Source organism: Neolamprologus brichardi, chromosome 9, assembly GCF_056152115.1.
Source record: "Neolamprologus brichardi isolate AB-2024 chromosome 9, ASM5615211v1, whole genome shotgun sequence".
Lineage (NCBI taxonomy): Eukaryota > Metazoa > Chordata > Actinopteri > Cichliformes > Cichlidae > Neolamprologus > Neolamprologus brichardi.
In genome coordinates, this window is record NC_142112.1 from 14915903 (window position 1) to 14936550 (window position 20648).

General features: G+C 39.8%; 2 protein-coding genes across 2 annotated transcripts; one reads left to right on the forward strand and one right to left on the reverse strand.

The window, feature by feature from the left end:
• Positions 1-464: 464 nt before the first annotated feature.
• Positions 465-2039, reverse strand: LOC148101268 (uncharacterized). The gene is made up of 4 exons (XM_087845952.1): positions 2009-2039; positions 1159-1517; positions 985-1068; positions 465-719 (listed from the first exon to the last, which is right to left on the reverse strand). Exons 1-4 carry the CDS (start codon positions 2037-2039, stop codon positions 465-467), a joined length of 729 nt encoding a protein of 242 aa, XP_087702078.1.
• Positions 2040-16889: 14850 nt separating this feature from the next.
• Positions 16890-18331, forward strand: LOC148101269 (uncharacterized). Its single transcript, XM_087845492.1, has 4 exons — positions 16890-16920; positions 17355-17713; positions 17803-17886; positions 18026-18331. The coding sequence occupies exons 1-4, from the start codon at positions 16890-16892 to the stop codon at positions 18329-18331; spliced, it is 780 nt and encodes a 259-aa protein (XP_087701618.1).
• The last annotated feature ends 2317 nt before the right edge of the window (positions 18332-20648 follow it).

The window sequence follows — 20648 nt, forward strand, 5'->3', positions numbered from 1 at the left end:
ACGTAGAATTTTGCTGTGTTGGAAAGCTCATCACCCTCCAGCCCGATCACGTTGGCTGGAAGATGTTATGTTCTTTTTAAAAGTGGAGAAAATAAAATTCAGACTCAGAGGAAATGTTAATAAGTTCTCACAGATGTGGCAGCCTTTTATTATTTACTTCAGTTCATTGAAAACACTTCCAACAGACTAAACTTTAGTACCATGGGGTTTTCTTTTGTTCTGGTTCTGGGGGGGGTTCTTTGCTTTTTCTTTTGTTTTGTTCTCTGTGTGTTTTTCCCCCTTTTATTTGTTATCATCCTAACTTTAATGGCCTAATCTGTATTGAGATATATCTTTGTATCTGTGGTACTTGCTTTATTGGGCCTGATATGTCAACTTACATGTTAAAAACTCTATAAATAAAGAGGGGGAGGGGGGGAGAAAGTTCAGTTTTGAATGGGTGTAAATATTTTATTTACAGTTTCTCATACAAAAGGCATATTGTATTCTTCATGTACATTCATACCAGCAGCAGGGTTAAATTCATACTGGCTGTTGCCTGGTGGCATCGACCAGCCAAACATCTGGGGCGAGTTGAGGAAGGTCCATTGATGTCCAGGAGCAAAACTGTCCACAGCATGATGATAGGGGCCCTGATGGTTTACACCATTTGAGATTGAGTTTACCTCCTGGTGCTCGGTGTACTGCTGCCTGAATGGGGGCTGTCCCTCTCCCTGAAACTGAATCACAGACAGGTGGACTGTCAGTAAAATAAGAACACTTCAAGAATACTTCAATCAATTCCCCAGATAATGACAGAATCAGAAACAATGCTTTTTAATAATAGATGTCTCTCTCCCTGAAACTGAAGGGGACAAGAGGATTTTCAGTAAAATGAGAATAGTTGTTTTAAATTATTGGCATTACACTTTTTTAAATACAGTCAATTCCCCAGATAATGACAGAAAGCAGAAACAGTGCTTTTCAATAATAGGAGATACTTACATGAAGTGGGACGCCCTGATTCACATGCTGAGGATGTGACCTCCTCCTAAACTTACTCCATCTGTTTTGAAACCAAGTTTTTACCTAAAGATGGAAGAAAACAGAAAACATTTCATGAGTACAATGGACCCAAAATTCAATTTCTTAGATTCTAGTAAGTTGAGAAACACTCACCTGGATGTAGGTCAGTCCTGTCATCACTGCCAACTCTTTCATCTCTCTTGGCTCATAGTAACATTTCAAATTAAACTGATGGACAAGAATATCCAACTGTCTCTCTGTGAACACCACCCGGGCCTTTCCTTTAGGTTTCTCTGGAGCAGTGCTGGGATGGTCCAGAGTGGCAGTGATGTTGCCACCCCGGCTTCTTGGGACAGCAAAATCTTGTTTCTGCTCTGAGACAGAGCTGGAAACTGCCTCAGAGGTAGCAAAGGTTTTGTTGATCATCTCCATTTTTAGAGCAGTCTCTGCCCATGTAGAGAGTTCTTCCAAGGAAAGACTCCCTTCAGGGCCGCTGCCTGAACTCCACGAGTCTGTGAGGGTAAAGACACAAGAGGCCAAGTAAGAACAAGTCTATATGGTCCACATGGGTCAGTTGCTGATATGTTTTGGCACGACTGACTTTCTAACAGAAAAAATAAACAAAAGTTAAATTGATGAGTCTTAAATCCCAAAAGGTCTCAGACTGAAGAAGTCACAAAACATTTCTCCCATTGAAAACATTACATCCAGTTGAACTGAATCAACCTTCAGGGATTTACTTACCTGATGACTGAGCATCAACACAATGAATCTTAAACACAAATGTTTCCCACAAAGTAGAAAAAAAAGAAGTCTGATATTTGTACATTCTTTAAAACCAAAAAGGATTTAACGTGGACTCTGTTCAGCTGTGGAGGGAGAAATGGTGACTTCTGCCATCAGGACTCACAACACAGAGTGAAAAAGTAATTTTGCAAGTTGTCTTAGAGGTTAGCCAACTCTATTCATATTAGCTCACTGAGCAACAATGCTGAGTACATACCTGGAGAAAAGTGCATCCCATAATCTTCCATCTTTGAAATCCCAGGGATTGAAACAGGAAAGCTGGAGAAAGTATCTCTGATAGCTCCAAACCAAGCAGGAAGGTGAATTAAGACTTACCGTATTTTCACGACCATAAGACGCACCGTACTAAAAGGCGCAGTCTCAGTTATGTGTGCCATTACTGTATTTAACACACACGTAAGGTGCACCTGATTATAGGGCGCATACAAGTGTGCGTATTTAAAAAATGAAGCGGGAGCAAAACTGAGTTTGGTACTAACATTTTTATTACCGGTAATTGTCATCAATCAAACCCATCGAAGTCCTCTGTGTCTGAATTGAACAGCTGCGCTAAATCTCCATCAAACATTCCAGTTTCACTTTCTTCACCTTCAGAGTCACTTTCCGTTCCGTGCGGCTCCTCGGAAATGATGCCAGCTTTTGCGAAAGCTCGAACAACAGTGCCAGCAGACATGTTAGCCCAAGCATCTACAATCCATTCGCAAATTGTGGCGTAACTCGCCCGGCGCTGCCTTCCACTCTTAGTGAAACTGTGGTCTCCATCGGTCATCCATCGCTCCCACGCCACTCGCAGCCTTAGGTTGAACGGCCGGTTCACACCAATGTCCAGCGGTTGGAGTTCCTTTGTCAGGCCTCCCGGAATGACAGCAAGCTCACAGTTCATTTGTTTCACTTGTTTTTTTCACATCGGCTGTGAGATGGGCACGCATAGAGTCACAGATCAATAGCGATGGTGATGCGTGGAAAAAACCACCTGGTCTCTTTACATACACCTCCCTCAGCCACTCTTTCATCATTTCCTCATCCATCCAGCCCTTTTCATTTGCCTTAATTATGATTCCTGCTGGAAACTTCTCTTTAGGCAAAGTCTTTCTCTTAAAAATCACCATAGGCGGCAGTTTCTGTGCATTAGCATGGCAGCCAAGCACAACAGTAAAAGAAGACTTTTCGTGCCCCGTTGTGTGTATCGCTACCGTGCTGGTCCCCTTCTTCTCCACATTGTGACTCACCGGGATGTCGAAAGTGAGCAGCACCTCGTCCATGTTAGTGATGTGGCTGGGCTGGATGTGTTTGTCGGCGATGTGTTTGCTGCAGTAGGAGCGGAAGATGGCCAGCTTTTCATTATAATCCGCTGGAAGTTGCTCCGCTACCGTAGTCCTGGTCCGGATGGAAAAATGGCACAGTTTCATGAAACAAAAGCACCAAGACGGACCTCCTTGGAAATGTTCAATTTTCATTTCTTCTGCTAGTGAAACTGCTTTTAGTCGAATGGTGATCGCCATGAACACCAGACTGCAGATGAGCTGCATACAGGGCTGGACGGGGACAAAAAATCGGCCCGGGCATTTTGACTAGAGACTGGCCCACCATTATAGGAAAAATCATAAAGCCTTTGAATGAAAACAAATGCTGTTGTGACAGTGATGTACACTGTTTTGATGGTATATATGCATCAATCTATCAATCCTTTGTTGTAAGATTCAGATAATTATTTTTTTAAAAGCGAGACATTTTAAATGAGAATAAGAAAGAAAAGTATTTCTTTGTGCCCCCCTCTCCCTGTTAATGCCCAACCTGGCCCCCCTGGCAAAACTTTGCTAGATCCGCACCTGCACAGTTACCAGCTGTCAGCTACCTAAAAAAGGATCCTGGGGTTATCTGTCTCTCAGAAACAGTTCATAACTTCCCTTCAACTCATTTATGTCACCTAAAAGATGAACCTGTTTCTCCATCACCTGTTCAGCTCTGATGATTCAGTAAGGACATCTCCTGGTTTCATCTTCATGTTTCCCTCTCACCAGATAACCAAACCGACATCATGACCAGCAGCTTTTTTGCAGCTGTGGCTCCAGCAAACATCAGCTGATACTAGAAATTAATATTAAATAAATTCTAACAACAGCTGATCAAGCTTAAACGTGCTGCTGTTGTTTAACGCGACATCGGCTGGTTTCCTCTTTCTGGCGCAAAGTGGGCGATAAACAAACAAGAGAGCCGATCAGCTGATCATTGATCAGTTTTCATGATTGAAGTAGAAACGGGAGAGGAAGAATGAGAGAAGAAGAGGCAGCTGTGCAGCAAAGACACAGAATAACTCCAGCTTTGTCTTTTTTCATTGTAGCTGAATTACGGGACAAACTGTTCCTTTTCACCTCAATAAGAAAGGCGTAATATTTTCTCTGAATACCAGACGGGAAGGTTGGCAACTCTAATAACTTATGAACAAAATAAAGTTCAACATCATTAACTTCATAGCACCCACCCAGCTGTATAGAAACTCCGTCATGCTAGCTAGTACGCAGTATGGAAAAAGTCAGAATAACGAAAATAAACTCCACCTAAACTTGGTTTATATCTGACCCAGATAGACTGCAGGTCATAACTTCTTACCTGAAGTTCAGTTCACACTTGGACCGGCGGCCGCCTCGGGTCTCTTTTCCTTCTGCGTCCCCTTTCCTTCTGCGTCCCCTTTCCCTCATCCACCTGCTGCCTCCACCACTTGCTAATGTTATTGAATCTGTGGAAGCTCTGCGATAGCCACCACACGAAGTAACGAGTAACGACCCTATCTAAATCCCAGTAACGACTAACGCGTTCCTGATTTTGGCATAATAACTAGTTACCGTGCTCGTTACCACAATAGTAACGTAGTTACTGTAACGCGTTACTTAATAACGCATTAGTCCCAACACTGGTCCTCATTGGAGGAAAAGTCCATCCATTCGCTTCCGCTTATCCTTTTCAGGGTCGCGGGGGGCGCTGGAGCCTATACCAGCTGTCATAGGGCGAGAGACGGGGTACACCCTGGACAGGACGCCAGTCTGTCGCAGGGCCAACACACAGGGACAGACAACCATTCGCACTCACACTCATTCGCACATTCACACAATTTGGATTATCCAGTTAACCTATCCCCACAAGCTGCATGTCTTTGGATGGTGGGAGGAAGCCAGAGTGCCCGGAGGGAACCCACGCAAACACGGGGAGGACATGCAAACTCCACACAGAAAGACCCCAGCCTGATGTTGGAATTGAACTCAGGACCTTCTTGCTGTGCGGCAACAGTGCTAGCCACCGTGCTGCCGTTGCAGATAAATGTATTGGTGACTTTGAAAGAAATATTTTGGTGAGGACATCACTGGCTCCCTCACTGGTGTGCTCATGTTTGAGCAGCACTTAGCAGCTAATTACTGAAATGAACTCACTGCATGTTTGCATCAATTAACGCAGTATTAGAAAGAACTTTCCACTCACATAGAACATTTTTGCAAAAACATCCTCACGCTAATTTGACCTGCAGCCGTTCAGTTACACCTCTGTGTAAAACCCCACAGCAGCTTGTTGAGGCAAAAATGTTGTTTGTACTCATGCAAACCATTCACAAATGTGGCACAGAATATCACAATGACCGCTGACCACTCATTTTGTCTTTATTAACTTTAATAAATGAGTGTCTGAAAGTGGCAAGTGAAATTAAGTCAATTTATCAAGGTCTGCATAGTTAATCATGTGTTTAAAACGAAATGAGGTGGTCTATATAATGTGAAAAATTTATTTAATAAAACAAACAAATCTAATGAGTTTAGATTGTTCTGCTTTCATGTCAACTAGATCTGTCTTAGATGATTTGGCAGTAATGACACCCGGTTACGCCAATCGGAGGTCACTAAAATCAATACTGAATCGGTGTGTAACTTTGCCAAAACAATGTCGGACTCTGTAGTTTTCTCTGGTCCCCTCCCCAATCAGACCAGGAGTGACATGTTTAGCCGCATGTTCTCCTTAAATTGCTGGCTGTCTGAGTGGTGTCCCAGAAATGATGTGGGCTTCATAGATAATTGGCAAACCTTCTGGAGGAAACCTGGTCTTGTTAGGAGAGATGGCATCCATCCCACTTTGGATGGAGCAGCTCTCATTTCTAGAAATGTCGACAAATTTATTAAACCCCTCAAAACATGACTATCCAGAGTTGGGACCAGGAAGCAGAGTTGCAGTCTTACACGCCTCTCTGCAGCTTGTCTCCTCCTGCTACCCCCCCCCCCCCCCAAAAAAAAACCCCCATCTCCATAGAGACTGTGTCTGCTTCCAAAAAGACAAAAAACAAACTAAAAACCAGCAACAAACAACTTAAACATTTACAAAGAAAGAACAATACAGTATCCACATCTGAACCAAAGAGTAAAACAGTGAAATGTGGATTATTAAATATTAGGTCTCTCTCCTCCAAGTCTGTTAGTACATGAATTAATAATTGATCAACAAATTGATTTACTCTGCCTTACAGAAACCTGGTTGCAGCAGGATGATTATGTTAGTTTAAATGAATCAACACCCCCGAGTCATTCTAACTACCAGAAATCTCGAAGCACAGGTCGAGGGGGCGGTGTGGCAGCAATTTTTCACACCAGTCTATTAATTAATGAAAGACCAAGACAGACTTTTAATTCATTTGAAAGCCTGATGCTTAACATTGTCCACCCCAGCTGTGAAACTCAGAAACCAGTCTTACTTGTTATCATCTATCGTCCACCTGGGCCTTACACAGAGTTTCTCTCTGATTTCTCAGACTTTATATCTAATTTAGTTCTGAGCTCAGATAAAATAATTATTGTGGGTGATTTTAACATCCATGTTGATGCTAAAAATGACAGCCTCAACATGGCATTTAATCTGTCGTTAGACTCAATTGGTTTCTCTCAAAATGTAAAAGAACCCACCCACCACTTTAATCACACTCTAGATCTTGTTTTAATATATGGCATAGAAACTGAACATTTAACAGTGTTTCCTGAAAACCCTCTCCTGTCTGATCATTTCTTGATAACATTTACATTTACAATAATTGATTACGCAGCAGTGGAGAGTGGACTTTATCAAAGTAGATGTCTTTCTGAAAGCGCTGTAACTAAGTTTAAGAATATAATCCAGCCACTGTTATCATCGTCAATGCCCTGTACCAACACAGAGCAGAGCAGCTATCTGAACGCTACCCCAACAGAGGTCGATTATCTTGTTAATAATTTCACCTCCTCACTACGTACGACTCTGGATACTGTAGCTCCGGTGAAAACTAAGGTCTCTAATCAGAAGTACCTGACCCCGTGGTATAATTCTCAAACACGTACCCTAAAGCAGATGACTCGTAATCTGGAGAGGAAATGGCGTGTCACAAATTTAGAGGATCATCATTTAGCCTGGAGAAATAGTTTGTTGCTTTATAAGAAAGCCCTCCGCAAAGCCAGAACAGCTTACTACTCATCACTGATTGAAGAAAATAAGAACAACCCCAGGTTTCTCTTCAGCACTGTAGCCAGGCTGACAAAAAGTCAGAGCTCTTTTGAGCCAACCATCCCTTTAACGTTAACTAGTGATGACTTCATGAACTTCTTCACAAATAAAATTTTTATCATTAGAGAAAAAATTACCAATAATCATCCCACAGATGTAATATTATCTACAGCTACTCTTAGTTCTATTGATGTTAAGTTAGACTCTTTTTCTCCAATTGATCTTTCTGAGTTAACTTCAATAATTACTTCCTCCAAACCATCAACGTGTCTTTTAGACCCCATTCCTACAAAACTGCTCAAAGAAGTCCTGCCATTGATTAATTCTTCGATCTTAAATATGATCAACCTATCTCTAATAATCGGCTATGTACCACAGGCCTTCAAGGTGGCTGCAGTTAAACCTTTACTCAAAAAGCCATCTCTAGACCCAGCAGTCTTAGCTAATTATAGGCCAATCTCCAACCTTCCTTTCATATCAAAAATCCTTGAAAGAGTAGTTGTCAAACAGCTAACAGATCATCTGCAGAGGAATGGTTTATTTGAAGAGTTTCAGTCAGGTTTCAGAGTTCATCACAGCACAGAAACAGCTTTAGTGAAGGTTACAAATGATCTTCTTATGGCCTCTGACAGTGGACTCATCTCTGTGCTTGTCCTTCTTGACCTTAGTGCAGCATTCGATACTGTTGACCATAATATCCTATTAGAGCGATTAGAACATGCTGTAGGTATTACAGGTATTGCACTGCAGTGGTTTTTATCATATTTATCTAATAGACTCCAATTTGTGCATGTAAATGGAGAGTCCTCTTCACACACTAAGGTCAATTATGGAGTTCCACAGGGTTCAGTGCTAGGACCAATTCTGTTTACATTATACATGCTTCCCCTAGGCAGCATCATTAGAAGACATAGCATACATTTTCACTGCTATGCAGATGACACCCAGCTCTATCTGTCCATGAAGCCAGATAACACACACCAATTAGTTAAACTGCAGGAATGTCTTAAAGACATAAAGACTTGGATGGCCACTAACTTTCTGCTTCTTAACTCAGATAAAACTGAGGTCATTGTACTCGGCGCTGAAAAGCTTAGAAATATGGTATCTAACCAGATTCTTACTCTGGATGGCATTACCTTGGCCTCCAGTAACACTGTGAGGAACCTTGGAGTCATTTTTGACCAGGATATGTCCTTCAACACACATATTAAACAAATATGTAAGACTGCGTTCTTCCATTTGCGCAACATCTCTAAAATTAGAAATATCCTGTCTCAGAGTGACGCTGAAAAACTAGTTCATGCATTTATTACTTCCAGGCTGGACTACTGCAATTCATTATTATCAGGATGTCCAAAAAACTCACTGAAAAGCCTTCAGTTAATCCAAAATGCTGCAGCAAGAGTACTGACAGGGACTAGAAAGAGAGAGCATATTTCTGAATTGAATTCAAAATCCTGCTCCTCACATACAAGGTCTTAAATAATCAGGCCCCATCTTATCTTAATGACCTTGTAGTACCATATCACCCTATTAGAGCACTTCGCTCCCGCTCTGCAGGCCTACTTGTTGTTCCTAGAGTATTTAAAAGTAGAATGGGAGGGAGAGCCTTCAGTTTTCAGGCCCCTCTTCTGTGGAACCAGCTTCCAGTTTGGATTCGGGAGACACACTATCTCTACTTTTAAGATTAGGCTTAAAACTTTCCTTTTTGCTAAAGCATATAGTTAGGGCTGGACCAGGTGACCCTGAATCCTCCCTTAGTTATGCTGCAATAGACGTAGACTGCCGAGTTTTTCCTTTCCAGTCACCTTTCTCACTCACTATGTGTTAATAGACCTCTCTGTATTGAATCATATCTGTTATTAATCTCTGTCTCTCTTCCACAGCATGTCTTTTATCCTGTCTTCCTTCTCTCACCCCAACCGGTCGCAGCAGATGGCCGCCCCTCCCTGAGCCTGGTTCTGCCGGAGGTTTCTTCCTGTTAAAAGGGAGTTTTTCCTTCCCACTGTCGCCAAAGTGCTTGCTCATAGGGGGTCATATGATTGTTGGGCTTTTCTCTGTATCTATGAAGCGCCTTGAGGCGACATTTGTTGTGATTTGGCGCTATATAAATAAAATTGAATTTAATTGATTTAGCTTCCTGCTCTGTTTGTTTCAGACAAGCAACCAGTTTGATCTTTGCACCGATGATTAATTTACTTTCTATTATCAGGAGATTTGTGCACATAGTTTATAATTTCAAATGTATCAAAGCAAATACAGCTGCTCTGTAAATATATTTTAAACAAAATCTGTATTAGTATTAAAACCTGATATTTATAAAATGTTTTAAAATAAGCCAAATTATACCAATATTACATACAAATAATGACTTACACCTCTAATTTAGATCTTTGTAATCATGTGGAGAACATTACAGAGTTCATAAGGTAGCAAATGTTAGTTTACCCTTTCTTTGAAAAGCACCTCTAAATGTGTGAAAAGTGAAATTAAATCACCCACATAAGCCAAGGTCAACAAAAGCAAGGCTAACGACCCACATCAACGCATCTGGCCCCCTCTGGCTCATTCCGAATTCGAGACGCACCCAGTTCACCCAGTGACCACTAAACATACGCTAATGTGTCTTTTAGAGTTCCTGTATCACACCCTGCTACCTCTGATTAATTATCAAGTCAATGCAGACAGATGGCACCAGGGCCATGAGGTAAATTCGGGTAAAAGTGTTTGTGTTAACATGTCTTGATTTGAAGTAATTTCAAAGACACAGAAGTCATATTGTTTGCAGATGACACAAAGTTATTCTGGAAGTAACTTGAAACTTCTGAATGAAGTTGAGGTGAAATGAGTTCACCTGAAACCTTGGCTGAATATGACCTACACTTGTTTTCACACCTTGGCTTGTGTGACTAGGTAGAGGATCGTTATGAGGTCTATTGTCCCTCTTTGGGCAACACTATATGGCTTAAATCTGTGACTCTCTACCACTTTGAACTGAAAAAGCCTATCAGATGAGAGGTGAAAAGTCTGCAAGCAACTAAAAAGGTCATTTTCTTTCTAAAATCCTTAGACTACGATGACCTGGATAACTGGGAACCTTCCCAGACATCTACTAGAAAATAAATTTAAGAAATTGAAGACTTGGTTTTTCTATAATGATTTAACACTAAATCTGAGCAAAACAAATCTCATACTATTTGGGAGTCAAACAAATTATATCATTAATAAACTGATGATAAATAACATAGAATTAGGATAATAAACCAAACCCACTTTTTAGCCTTTTCATTAAATACTCTTAAATTTAAAGGCTTGACTGACCTCAGAACTCTACACATAATTTATAAAGCAACAACCAAATCTTTGACCCACAACATTTAGGACTGGATCAGGGCTTGTGTGGAACCTTCTTTAAATCTCAGTGATTCACCGAGATAGAAAACAACTTGAAAGAGTGAGTGGTGAATCAAAGAGAAGAAATTACAGAAACTAATGTAAAGTGCACAAAAGAATGTAAAACGCCGCGATACATCTAGTGAGCAGCACTTCTCTGAGTGAAACGAGCTTCTTGATGTCAGAGGTCAAAGGAGAAAGACCAGATGACTTCATGCTGATAGGAAGGCAGCAGAGACTAAAAATAACCACTCATTTAAAGCAAACTATACAGAAGACCATCACTGAGAGCACAACATATCAGAACTTGAAGCACATGGGCTAGAAGCAGCAGAAGACCACAATGGCTACAACAGCTTTCAGCTAAGAACAGCAAACTGAGGAAACAGAATCACAAATATTAGACAATAAGAGATTGGAGAAATGTTTCCTGGTCTGATGAGTCTCCATTTCTGCTGTGACATTCTGGGTCAGAGGCTAAACACAAGATTTCACGACTTTCACTTTTTAACATCCTATCAAATATTGTAAATTATGATGTTAGAGACTCAATGAAAGCAAAACAAAAATGCAGACAGTATTTAATCATAGCAAAGTCGTCATTTGTTGGAAGAAAATGGATGGCACTGACTGCAACATTTACAATATATATAAAAAGTTGACTTTATCAGTCTGCTACTCGAGCCTTCATCTGCCCCACCAACTCTGGGGAAAAGAAGGGAAAAAAAGATGTACATTACATGTTAATGTGTTTCTTATTGTTTTATTTTAACTGAGATTCACTGAGTCTTATCAAAGCCGCCTCTGTTTTATATTTAAATGGCAAGAAGATAAAATCTACAAGAAATAAAACAGTAAAACGGGATAAAACATGCATGTAGCTTCCATGTTGAAAACTGCAGATGAGTTGGAAGTCTATTAAATCTTTGTGAAAACCACCAGCATGTGGTCTGGCAAGACCAAGGTGGAAGAAATCCTCATCTGAAGCTTTGCTGAACATAAGGATTTCTCTCAGGTCATCATAATTTGGTCTTTATCCTGATCAAGTTCTAAATGTTTTGGCCAAAGATTTGTTTGTTGCTTTATAAATTATGTGTTGAGTTCTGAGGTCAACAAAGTCTTTAAATTTAAGAGTATTTAATAAAAAGGCTAAAAAGTAAGTAGATTTTAATTTTGAGATTGGACTCTGTTTTAATATCTTTATATATTAAAACAGTGCTTGGCAGTACACACAAGTTTTACAAAAATGAGAGACATCTGAAGAGAGTTCTTAGCGCAGGTTCTTAGGGGACACACGCGTCACAAAAGCATACTCTGACCTGGAAGTCTTGGTTGAATTCATTGACAACCAGTTGCAGTACTCTGGTAGCTTCACGCGTACCGATGGATATATGCTAAATGCAGAGAACATTGACTACGCGTGAGGAAAGAGGATGTGCGCTTGGTGTTAATTTCATTTCATTTCATTTATTTGTTCATTTTCAGGCACAACAAATACCTATATTGAACATAAAATGCACAAAACAAAGAAAAATTGCCTGAAAAAGGAGTGGGACGAAGAAAATTTATTAAATCCCACCCCTATACTCACTCATCATCAAAAAACAATAAATGAGCTGGATCCCTGAGGGGTGGCATTGAGGCACACAAGACGTCTCAGGCGAAGGCAAACTATTTTTCAAAAGGGCTGAACTTCATCTGGCACCTGTACTCCTACGGCAAACTGAAACCATATTGCATCTGAATCAATGAGAGTGTTGATGGTTTGTCGAGAAAAATAACCTGTCTTAAGGCATACACAACAAATAGTAATCTGAAAGTGATGGGGGGGTGTTACGTAGAAGCGGTGCAGCGGTGTAGAGTTGTAAGAGGTGATCTTGGAACTGAAAATGGCCATGTTATATGCTTTCAGTGTTTCCTTGTGCCCGTGGCTCTTTACGACACCTTTGAGAGTTACCTGGAGGGAGGAAGTACTTCCAATGAAAGAATTGAATACTGGTGGCATTTTCTTCACAGCCAGTGTCTGGAGTTCTGGTTATTCTTATTTGCAGACATCAGAGACAATGGGTACTTTGATGGTGGGTTTCCGGACAAAAAACTTCTTCAGTGCCTATGCCTACCTTAAAAAAAAGAGTACATTTCAAATTCTTTTCAATCTAGTCGCAGGGTGGGTAAATTGCATTGTTCTAAGGAAAAGATTTGAGATATTCCACAGAGGGTGTCCACTTGTGGATAAATCTTTCAGAACTACCTTTCACTGTGAGTGATATCTTCTCCACCCTCAAGAATGTCCGGACAGTATTAAGCCATTGCAATGCAGATGGAGACGTGGGAGATTTCCAAAGAAGTAAAATACAGCATCTAGCAAGAAGGGAACAAAAAGCTAAGGTCTTAGTTTGCTGGGGAGTTATATTAAGAGGGATCTTTGGAACTCCAAATATGGCAATTAAAGGGTCGGATCTGACTTCCAAAAACCCCTGAAAGTACAGAAAAGAAATCAGCCAAAATTGGTTCAAACTTGGACAGAAGAAAAACATATGGCTTAGATTGCAAGGGGAGGTGTGACATCTGTCACATTGGTCTATAATTGAAGGAAAAAATTTAGATAAACGGGATTTTGAGAAATTGACTCAATTTATTACTTTAAACTGTATAAGCTGTAGCCTAGCACATCATGTACCTGAACGCATGATAAGATTCACCTTATCCGACCATGATTCAAACAGTTCAACACATAATTCACGCTCCCAGGCGGTTCTGATTTTACGTGAAGAATCAGATTTGGTCACCATAAGCATACAATATATATTTGATAGAGGTGATTTTTGATTAGGCCTAACAACCAGAAGGTCAACCCATGATGGATCAGCAGGGAGAATTGGGAAATTTGGCAACAGTGATGAGACACAGTCTAATTTGCAAATAGAGAAACAAGTGAGAAGGAGGTAGGTTACATTTTGAGGATAGTTCTGTGAAACTAAGAAAGACATCATCTTTGTAAAGGGCTCTCATGGTTTTTATGCCTCTTTCGTGCCATGTCAAATAGGCCCTGTTGGTAGTGGCAGGGGGAAATAGATGATTCCTTAACAATGGTAATCTGGTAGAGGGGGATATGAATTTAAAATGCGACCTGAACTGAAACCATATCTTAAGTGTAGAGAGCACTACGGGATTTGAAGCAACACTATTCAGTGATGAGTAGATAAGGGAGGCTGGTGAAAAAATATGGAAAAATTGATTGAATTTCAAGTTTACACCAAATCAGGTCAGGTGAATTTAGCCAGTAGGTCAGCTTATGAATATGTGAAGACCAGTAGTACATTAAAAAATTTTGTAGGGAAAGACCCCCATTAGAGGTAAACTGTTGTAATAAAGAGAGCCTCAGTCTAGGGGCTCTTCCATTCCACAAAAAAGAAGAAACCATCTGGTCCAGGGACTTCAAAACTGTTTGGGTAGAAAAAGGGGGATACACTGACATAAAAAGAGAAATCTGGGTAGCACATTCATTTTGATAATATTAATCCTGCCAATTAGTGACAGTGGGAGTGAATTCTACCTCTGAAAATCTAATGTAAATTGTGAGACCAGGGGGGCAAAATTCTCAGAAAACAGTAAAGGCAAAGTTCGTGTAATGTTAATTCCAAAGTACCTAAACCCCGAGGGGCTGGGCTTAAAAGGAATGTCAGACTGCTCAAGTGTTGACGCTAAAGAGTTTACAGGGTAACATTCACTCTTGAGTAAATTAATTTTATAGCCAGAAAAAGAGCTGAATTTTTCCAAGACAGATAAAATTGGAGGAAGACTACATATGGGGTCAACTGCATACAAAAGAAGGTCATCTGCGTACAGGGATACCTTAAGTTCAACACCTGCACGGATAATTCCATGAAAGGAAGAGAGGGATTTCAGAGCAACAGAAAGAGGTTCTATGGCTAAAGCAAAGAGAAGGGGAGAAAGAGGACATCCCTGTCGAGTGCCACAGCATAGTGGGAAATACTCAGATTGAACTGAGTTGGTGATGACAGAAGCCTGAGGGGATGTATAAAGAAGTTTGGTCCAAGACACAAACCTTTTTCCAAACCTATTCAGTACAGCAAAAAGTTAAATCCCATTCAACCCCATCAAAGGCCTTTTCTGCATCTAGAGAAATGATCACCTCAGGAGACGTGGGACAATGAGCAGAAAAAATTGTGCTTAGCACCGTACGTGTGCATTCTGTTCCTTTGAGATAATCTGTGGGAGAACGGCCTCGAGCCGAATTGCAAGTAGTTTTCCCAAAATCTTAAAATCTACATTTAGAAGAGAGACGGGCCTGTAGGACTCACAGGCCGTAGGCTCTTTGCCTTTCTTCAGTAAAACTGAAATAGATGCTTTCGTTAAAGTGGGGGGCAGCCAGCCTTTTCTCAGAGATTCATTATATAGATCAAGAAGGAGAGGGGCTAGCTTGTCTTTAAATTTTTTTAACAACTCAGCTGGAAATCTGTCTGAGCCTGGGGCCTTACCGCTCGCATACACTTGATTGAGCCAAAAACTTCCTCTATTTTAACAGGAGCGTCGAGCTGCAACTTCTTCTTCTTTTTTTTTAAAGTGAACATATAAGGAGAGGCGTCCACCAAGTATTTCCTGCCATGGCGTCCACGTCACCATGGTAATGGCACAGCCAGATAACAACATGAGATTTCAAAACATATGTACATTTAACGAGTTAATTTTAATAAACCTCAACATAATTACTTTTTTAATTCTTTGTTATTTATCATACTCCTGAATAGTATGAGTTTTGTTTTGCTCAGACTCAGTGTTAAATGATTATAGAAATAACCGAGAATTCAGTTAAATTCATTTTCTAGTTCATTCAGAGGTTGTTCCAAGTTACTTCCACAATAACTTTGTGTCATCTGCACATAATATGACTTTGAAATTACTTCAAATCAAGACATGTTAACACAGAAACCTTTATTTATTTCTCATGGCCCTGGTGCCATCTGTCTGCATTGACCTGATAATTAATCAGAGGTAGCAGGGTGTGATACAGGAACTCTAAAAGACACATTAGCGTATGTTTAGTGGTCACTGGCTGAACTGGGTGCGTCTCTTTAATTCGGAATGAGCCAGAGGCCAAATGCATGTGTCCGTGGGTTTATGACGAGCAGTGTTGTGGATCGTTAGCCTTGGTATTGTTTACATTGACTTATGTGGGTGTTTTAGTGTCAGAGACTTTTACAATGTAGAGGTGCATTTCAAAGGTGAAAGCTACCATGTGCTACCTTATATACTCCAAATGTTCTCCACATGATCACAAAGATCTTAATTATGTAAGTCATTAGTTGTATGTAATATTGGTATAATTTTGCTTATTTTAAAACATTTTCAAAGATGCTGAGTTCAATTGATGTAATTTCAGTTGCCACTTTTAAACTGTTTCATTTAATAAAGTTAATGAAGACAAAACGAGTGGTCAGTGGTCATCGTGATATTCAGTGTCAGATTTTTTTAATGGTTTGTCAGAGTTTGAAAAACTTGTTTTGACCTTAAAAAGATGCTTTGGGGGTTTACACAAAGGTGCAACTGAACGCCTGGAGATCAAATTAGTGTGAGGATGCATTTGCAAAAATGATCTATGTGAGTGGGAAGAACTTTCCACTCACATAGACACTTTCCACTTAATCTTGCTATCACTCACCCACTGACTGAAAAACCAAAGAACGACCAAATGAAAGACCCACCGAACTGAATTTGGTGTTGAATTTATTTATTTTTTGCTAATTTAAGAGCAGTTAAAATGGACACTAAAGTAATGGGTAGGAGGTTTAATTGAAAGTAGAATAGTAATTTTAGGCATTGCAGTTTTGAGATTTTATAAACTGTGAGCTGAAAGGATTTGGTAAAGCTCATTTGTATGGCTGCTTTCTAACTGTACTTTCTGTTTTCAGACCTCAGAAACAGCATTTTAAAGAAATGTAAATGATGCCAGTTGGTAGAAACTTGGTAGGGTAAAGTGGCTCACAAAGGAAGAAGCTCAACCCCCCACATTCCTGCCCACACCCACAAACCTCTTTAAAAGCCCAGGAGAATTGCTCTTAAGTCCTAATTCACCTTCCTGCTTGGTTTGGAGCTCTTTCAGCAGAGATACTTTCTCCAGCTCTCCTGTTTTAATCACTGGGATTTCAAAGATGGAAGATTATGGGATGCACTTTTCTCCAGGTATGTACTCAGCATTGTTGCCTAGTGAGCTACATGAACAGAGTTGGCTAACATCTAAGACAACTTGCAAAAATACTCTTTCACTCTGTGTTGTAAATCCTGATGGCAGAAGTCACTCTTGGTTCTGAATAATGTACAAATATTCCACTTTTTTGGGAAACTTTTGTGTTTAAGATTCATTGTGTTGATGCTCAGTCATCAGTTAAGTAAATCCCTGAAGGTTGATTCAGTTCAACTGGATGTATTGTTTTCAATGGGAGAAATGTTTTGTGACTTCTTCAGTCTGAGACCTTTTGGGATTTAAGACTCATCAATTTAACTTTTGTTTATTTTTTCTGTTAGAAAGTCAGTCGTGCCAAAACATATCAGCAACTGACCCATGTGGACCATATAGACTTGTTCTTACTTGGCCTCTTGTGTCTTTACCCTCACAGACTCGTGGAGTTCAGGCAGCGGCCCTGAAGGGAGTCTTTCCTTGGAAGAACTCTCTACATGGGCAGAGACTGCTCTAAGAAAGGAGATGGGCAACAAAACCTTTGCTACCTCTGAGACATTTTCCAGCTCTGTCTCAGAGCAGAAACAAGATTTTGCTGTCCCAAGAAGCCAGGATGGCAACATCACTGCCACTCTGGACCATCCAAGCACTGCTCCAGAGAAACCTAAAGGAAAGGCCCGGGTGGTGTTCACAGAGAGACAGTTGGATATTCTTGTCCATCAGTTTAATCTGAAACATTACCATGAGCCAGGAGAGATGAAACAGTTGGCAGAGATGACAGGGCTGACCTACAAACAGGTGAGTGTTTTTCAATTTACTACAACATAAGAAATTGAATTTTGGGTCCATTGTACTCATGAAATGTTTTCTGTTTTCTTCCATTTTAGGTAAAAACCTGGTTTCAAAACAAACGGAGTAATTTTAATAGGAGTTCACATCTTCAGCATGTGAATCAGGATGTCCCACTTCATGTAAGTATCTCCTATTATTAAACAGAATTGTTTATGATTCTGTCATTGTCTGGGGAATTGACTGTATTTAAAAAAGTGTAATGCCAATAATTTAAAACAACTATTCTCGTTTTACTGACAGTCCCCTTGTCCCCTTCAGTTTCAGGGAGAGAGACAGCCCCCATTCAGGGAGCGGTACACCCAGCACCAGGTAAATTCAATGAGAATGGGTGCAAATAATCAGGCCCACTATTCTCATGCTGTGGGCAATTCTGCGGCTGGACCTCAATGGACCCTCCCCGACTCCCCTCAGATGTTTGGCTGGTCAATGCCACCAGGCAACGGGCATCACAAATACGACACAGCTGTTCAAAACCCAGCAAAAATGGCCACTACGATCGAAGCAATGGGAAGAGCTGTGAGTACTCAGACTGTTTTCATGGAACTCTCAACGCAACATGGATAAAATCTTGGAGAAGCTCACGGCTCTTCAACAAGAAATTGACAGACCTGGTGATGAGTGACAGAGATTTAGATTGTCTGTGAAATTGGAGGCACCAAACCCAAACATCGTCTCTCCCCTGCATACCTGTTTCCTTTTTTTCCTCTTGTCCCTGATGTACGTATTTTCACTGTCTTTTAGGTTTCACAGGAATTTCACTGCATGTTGTACTTTGTATGACTGTGTATTTGACTAATAAAATTTGATTTGAACACCAGTTCAGCACTGAATGGAATATAAACAACCCTGGACTTTTTTTTTATTATTTTTATTGTCTTCATGTAGCTCAACATAGAGTCTCAGATTTGATCGCTTTCAGTAAAGGGGGAGGGGGGTATTCAATATCCAATGGATTTTAGAAATATTAGAATTCAGTAGGCTCCAGCTACTGTAAATAGTCAAAATAGCCAAAATACATACTGGGATATCAGAGAAAACACCATCAGAAATTCTGTATATAAGATTAAGAGATGAATTCATCAAAATGTGTTTTGTTTCATTTTGTTGTATTTGTTGTAAAAAAGTATTGTACATTAAGAAAATTCTCTTCCTTGTGTGTGAGAAACTGAATAAACCTACCAGGAAGAAAGTTGTTATTTCCAAATATCGGAGTGAACCTAGACAGTTGTATCATTTCTCCCAAGTAGTTATGTATTTCAAACCAGATCATTATAGTGTTTTTTAGAAAGGGGTTCTTAGTTTGCTTATTTAGTGTCTTCTTGTCGGCTGAGTAATGATATAAGTTTGGGGGAATTTTGATTTCTGTAGACTCCATAGAAACCCACACTGGAATTTGCTCATTAACAAAATAAAACATTGCCGCTCTGATTTGAGCAGCCCAAAAGTACCACTTTAAATTTGGAAGTTGTAAACCCCCTCTTTCATAAGGGAGGTATAATAATGAGATTCTGAGTCTTGGTCTTCTGTTATTCCAAAAATCTAAGAAAGAGTTTGGTGGGGAGAGAGGTATTGATTGAAAAAGGTAGAGATATTTTGGCAAAATTGACATTTTTAGTATATTAATACGACCAATTAAAGATATAGGTAGTCTTTACGTTTAGGTGTATTTAATAAAAAGGCTAAAAAGTGGATTTGGTGGTTCCTTTGAAGTGGTTTTATTTATGATCCTAAGTCTGTTATTTATCACGAGTTTATTAATGATAAAATTTGTACGTCTTCCAAATAGTACGAGTTTTGTTTTGCTCAGATTCAGTGTTAATTGACTATAGAAAAAGTCTTCAATTTCTTAAATTGATTTTTCTAGTTCATTCAGAAGTTACTTCCACAATAACTTTGTATCATCTGCAAACAATATGACTTCTGTGTCTTTGCAGTTAATTCAAATTAAGACATGTCAACACAAACACCTTTACCCTCACTTATCTCTCATGGCCCTGGTGCCAACTGTCTGCATTGATTTAATAATTAATCAGAGGTAGCAGGGTGTGATACAGGAACTCTAAAAGACACATTAGCGTATGTTTAGTGGTCACTGGGTGAACTAGGTGCGTCTCTAATTCTGAATGAGCCAGAGGGGGCCAGATGCATGTGTCTATGGGGTTTACGACGGGCGTTGGTGTGGCTCATTAGCCTTGCTATTGTTTTACAATGTAGAGGTGAAACTACCATTTGCTACCTTATAAACTCAGTAATGTTCTCTACATGATTACAAAGATATAAATTAGAGGTGTAAGTCATTGTTTGTATGTAATATTGGTATAATTTGGCTTATATTAAAACATTTTATACATATCAGGTTTCAATACTCACTGAAATAATGCAGATTTCATGCAACATATATTTAAAATGGAGCTGTATTTGCTCTGATACATTTGGAATTACAAGCTATGTGTACAAATTTTCTGATAATAGAAAGTAAATTAAACATCGGTGCAAAGATCAAACTGGTTGCTTGTCTGAAACAACCAGAGCAGGAGGTTAAATCAAAATCATCTAACACAGATCTAGTTGACATGAAAGCAGAACAAGCAAAACTGTTCTCAACTCACCAGTGAGAAATATCCATAAAAATCATGATATACACCAGTTTGTCCTACTTACAACCTTTGTCCTACTGAAAGCGTTAGGTCCAGATGAACAGAATCAACTTTGTGGGATTTCCTGACGTGGATGATTGAGCACGCATCAAGGTATTTACAGAAGCCACAGATTCTATTGAATTCTAATATTTCTAAAATCAATGGGTTTTAAGATAAAGGGCCTAATGTTCACCCCATGCCTACAATTTACTAAAAGTACAGAAAACGGAACAGATCAGAAT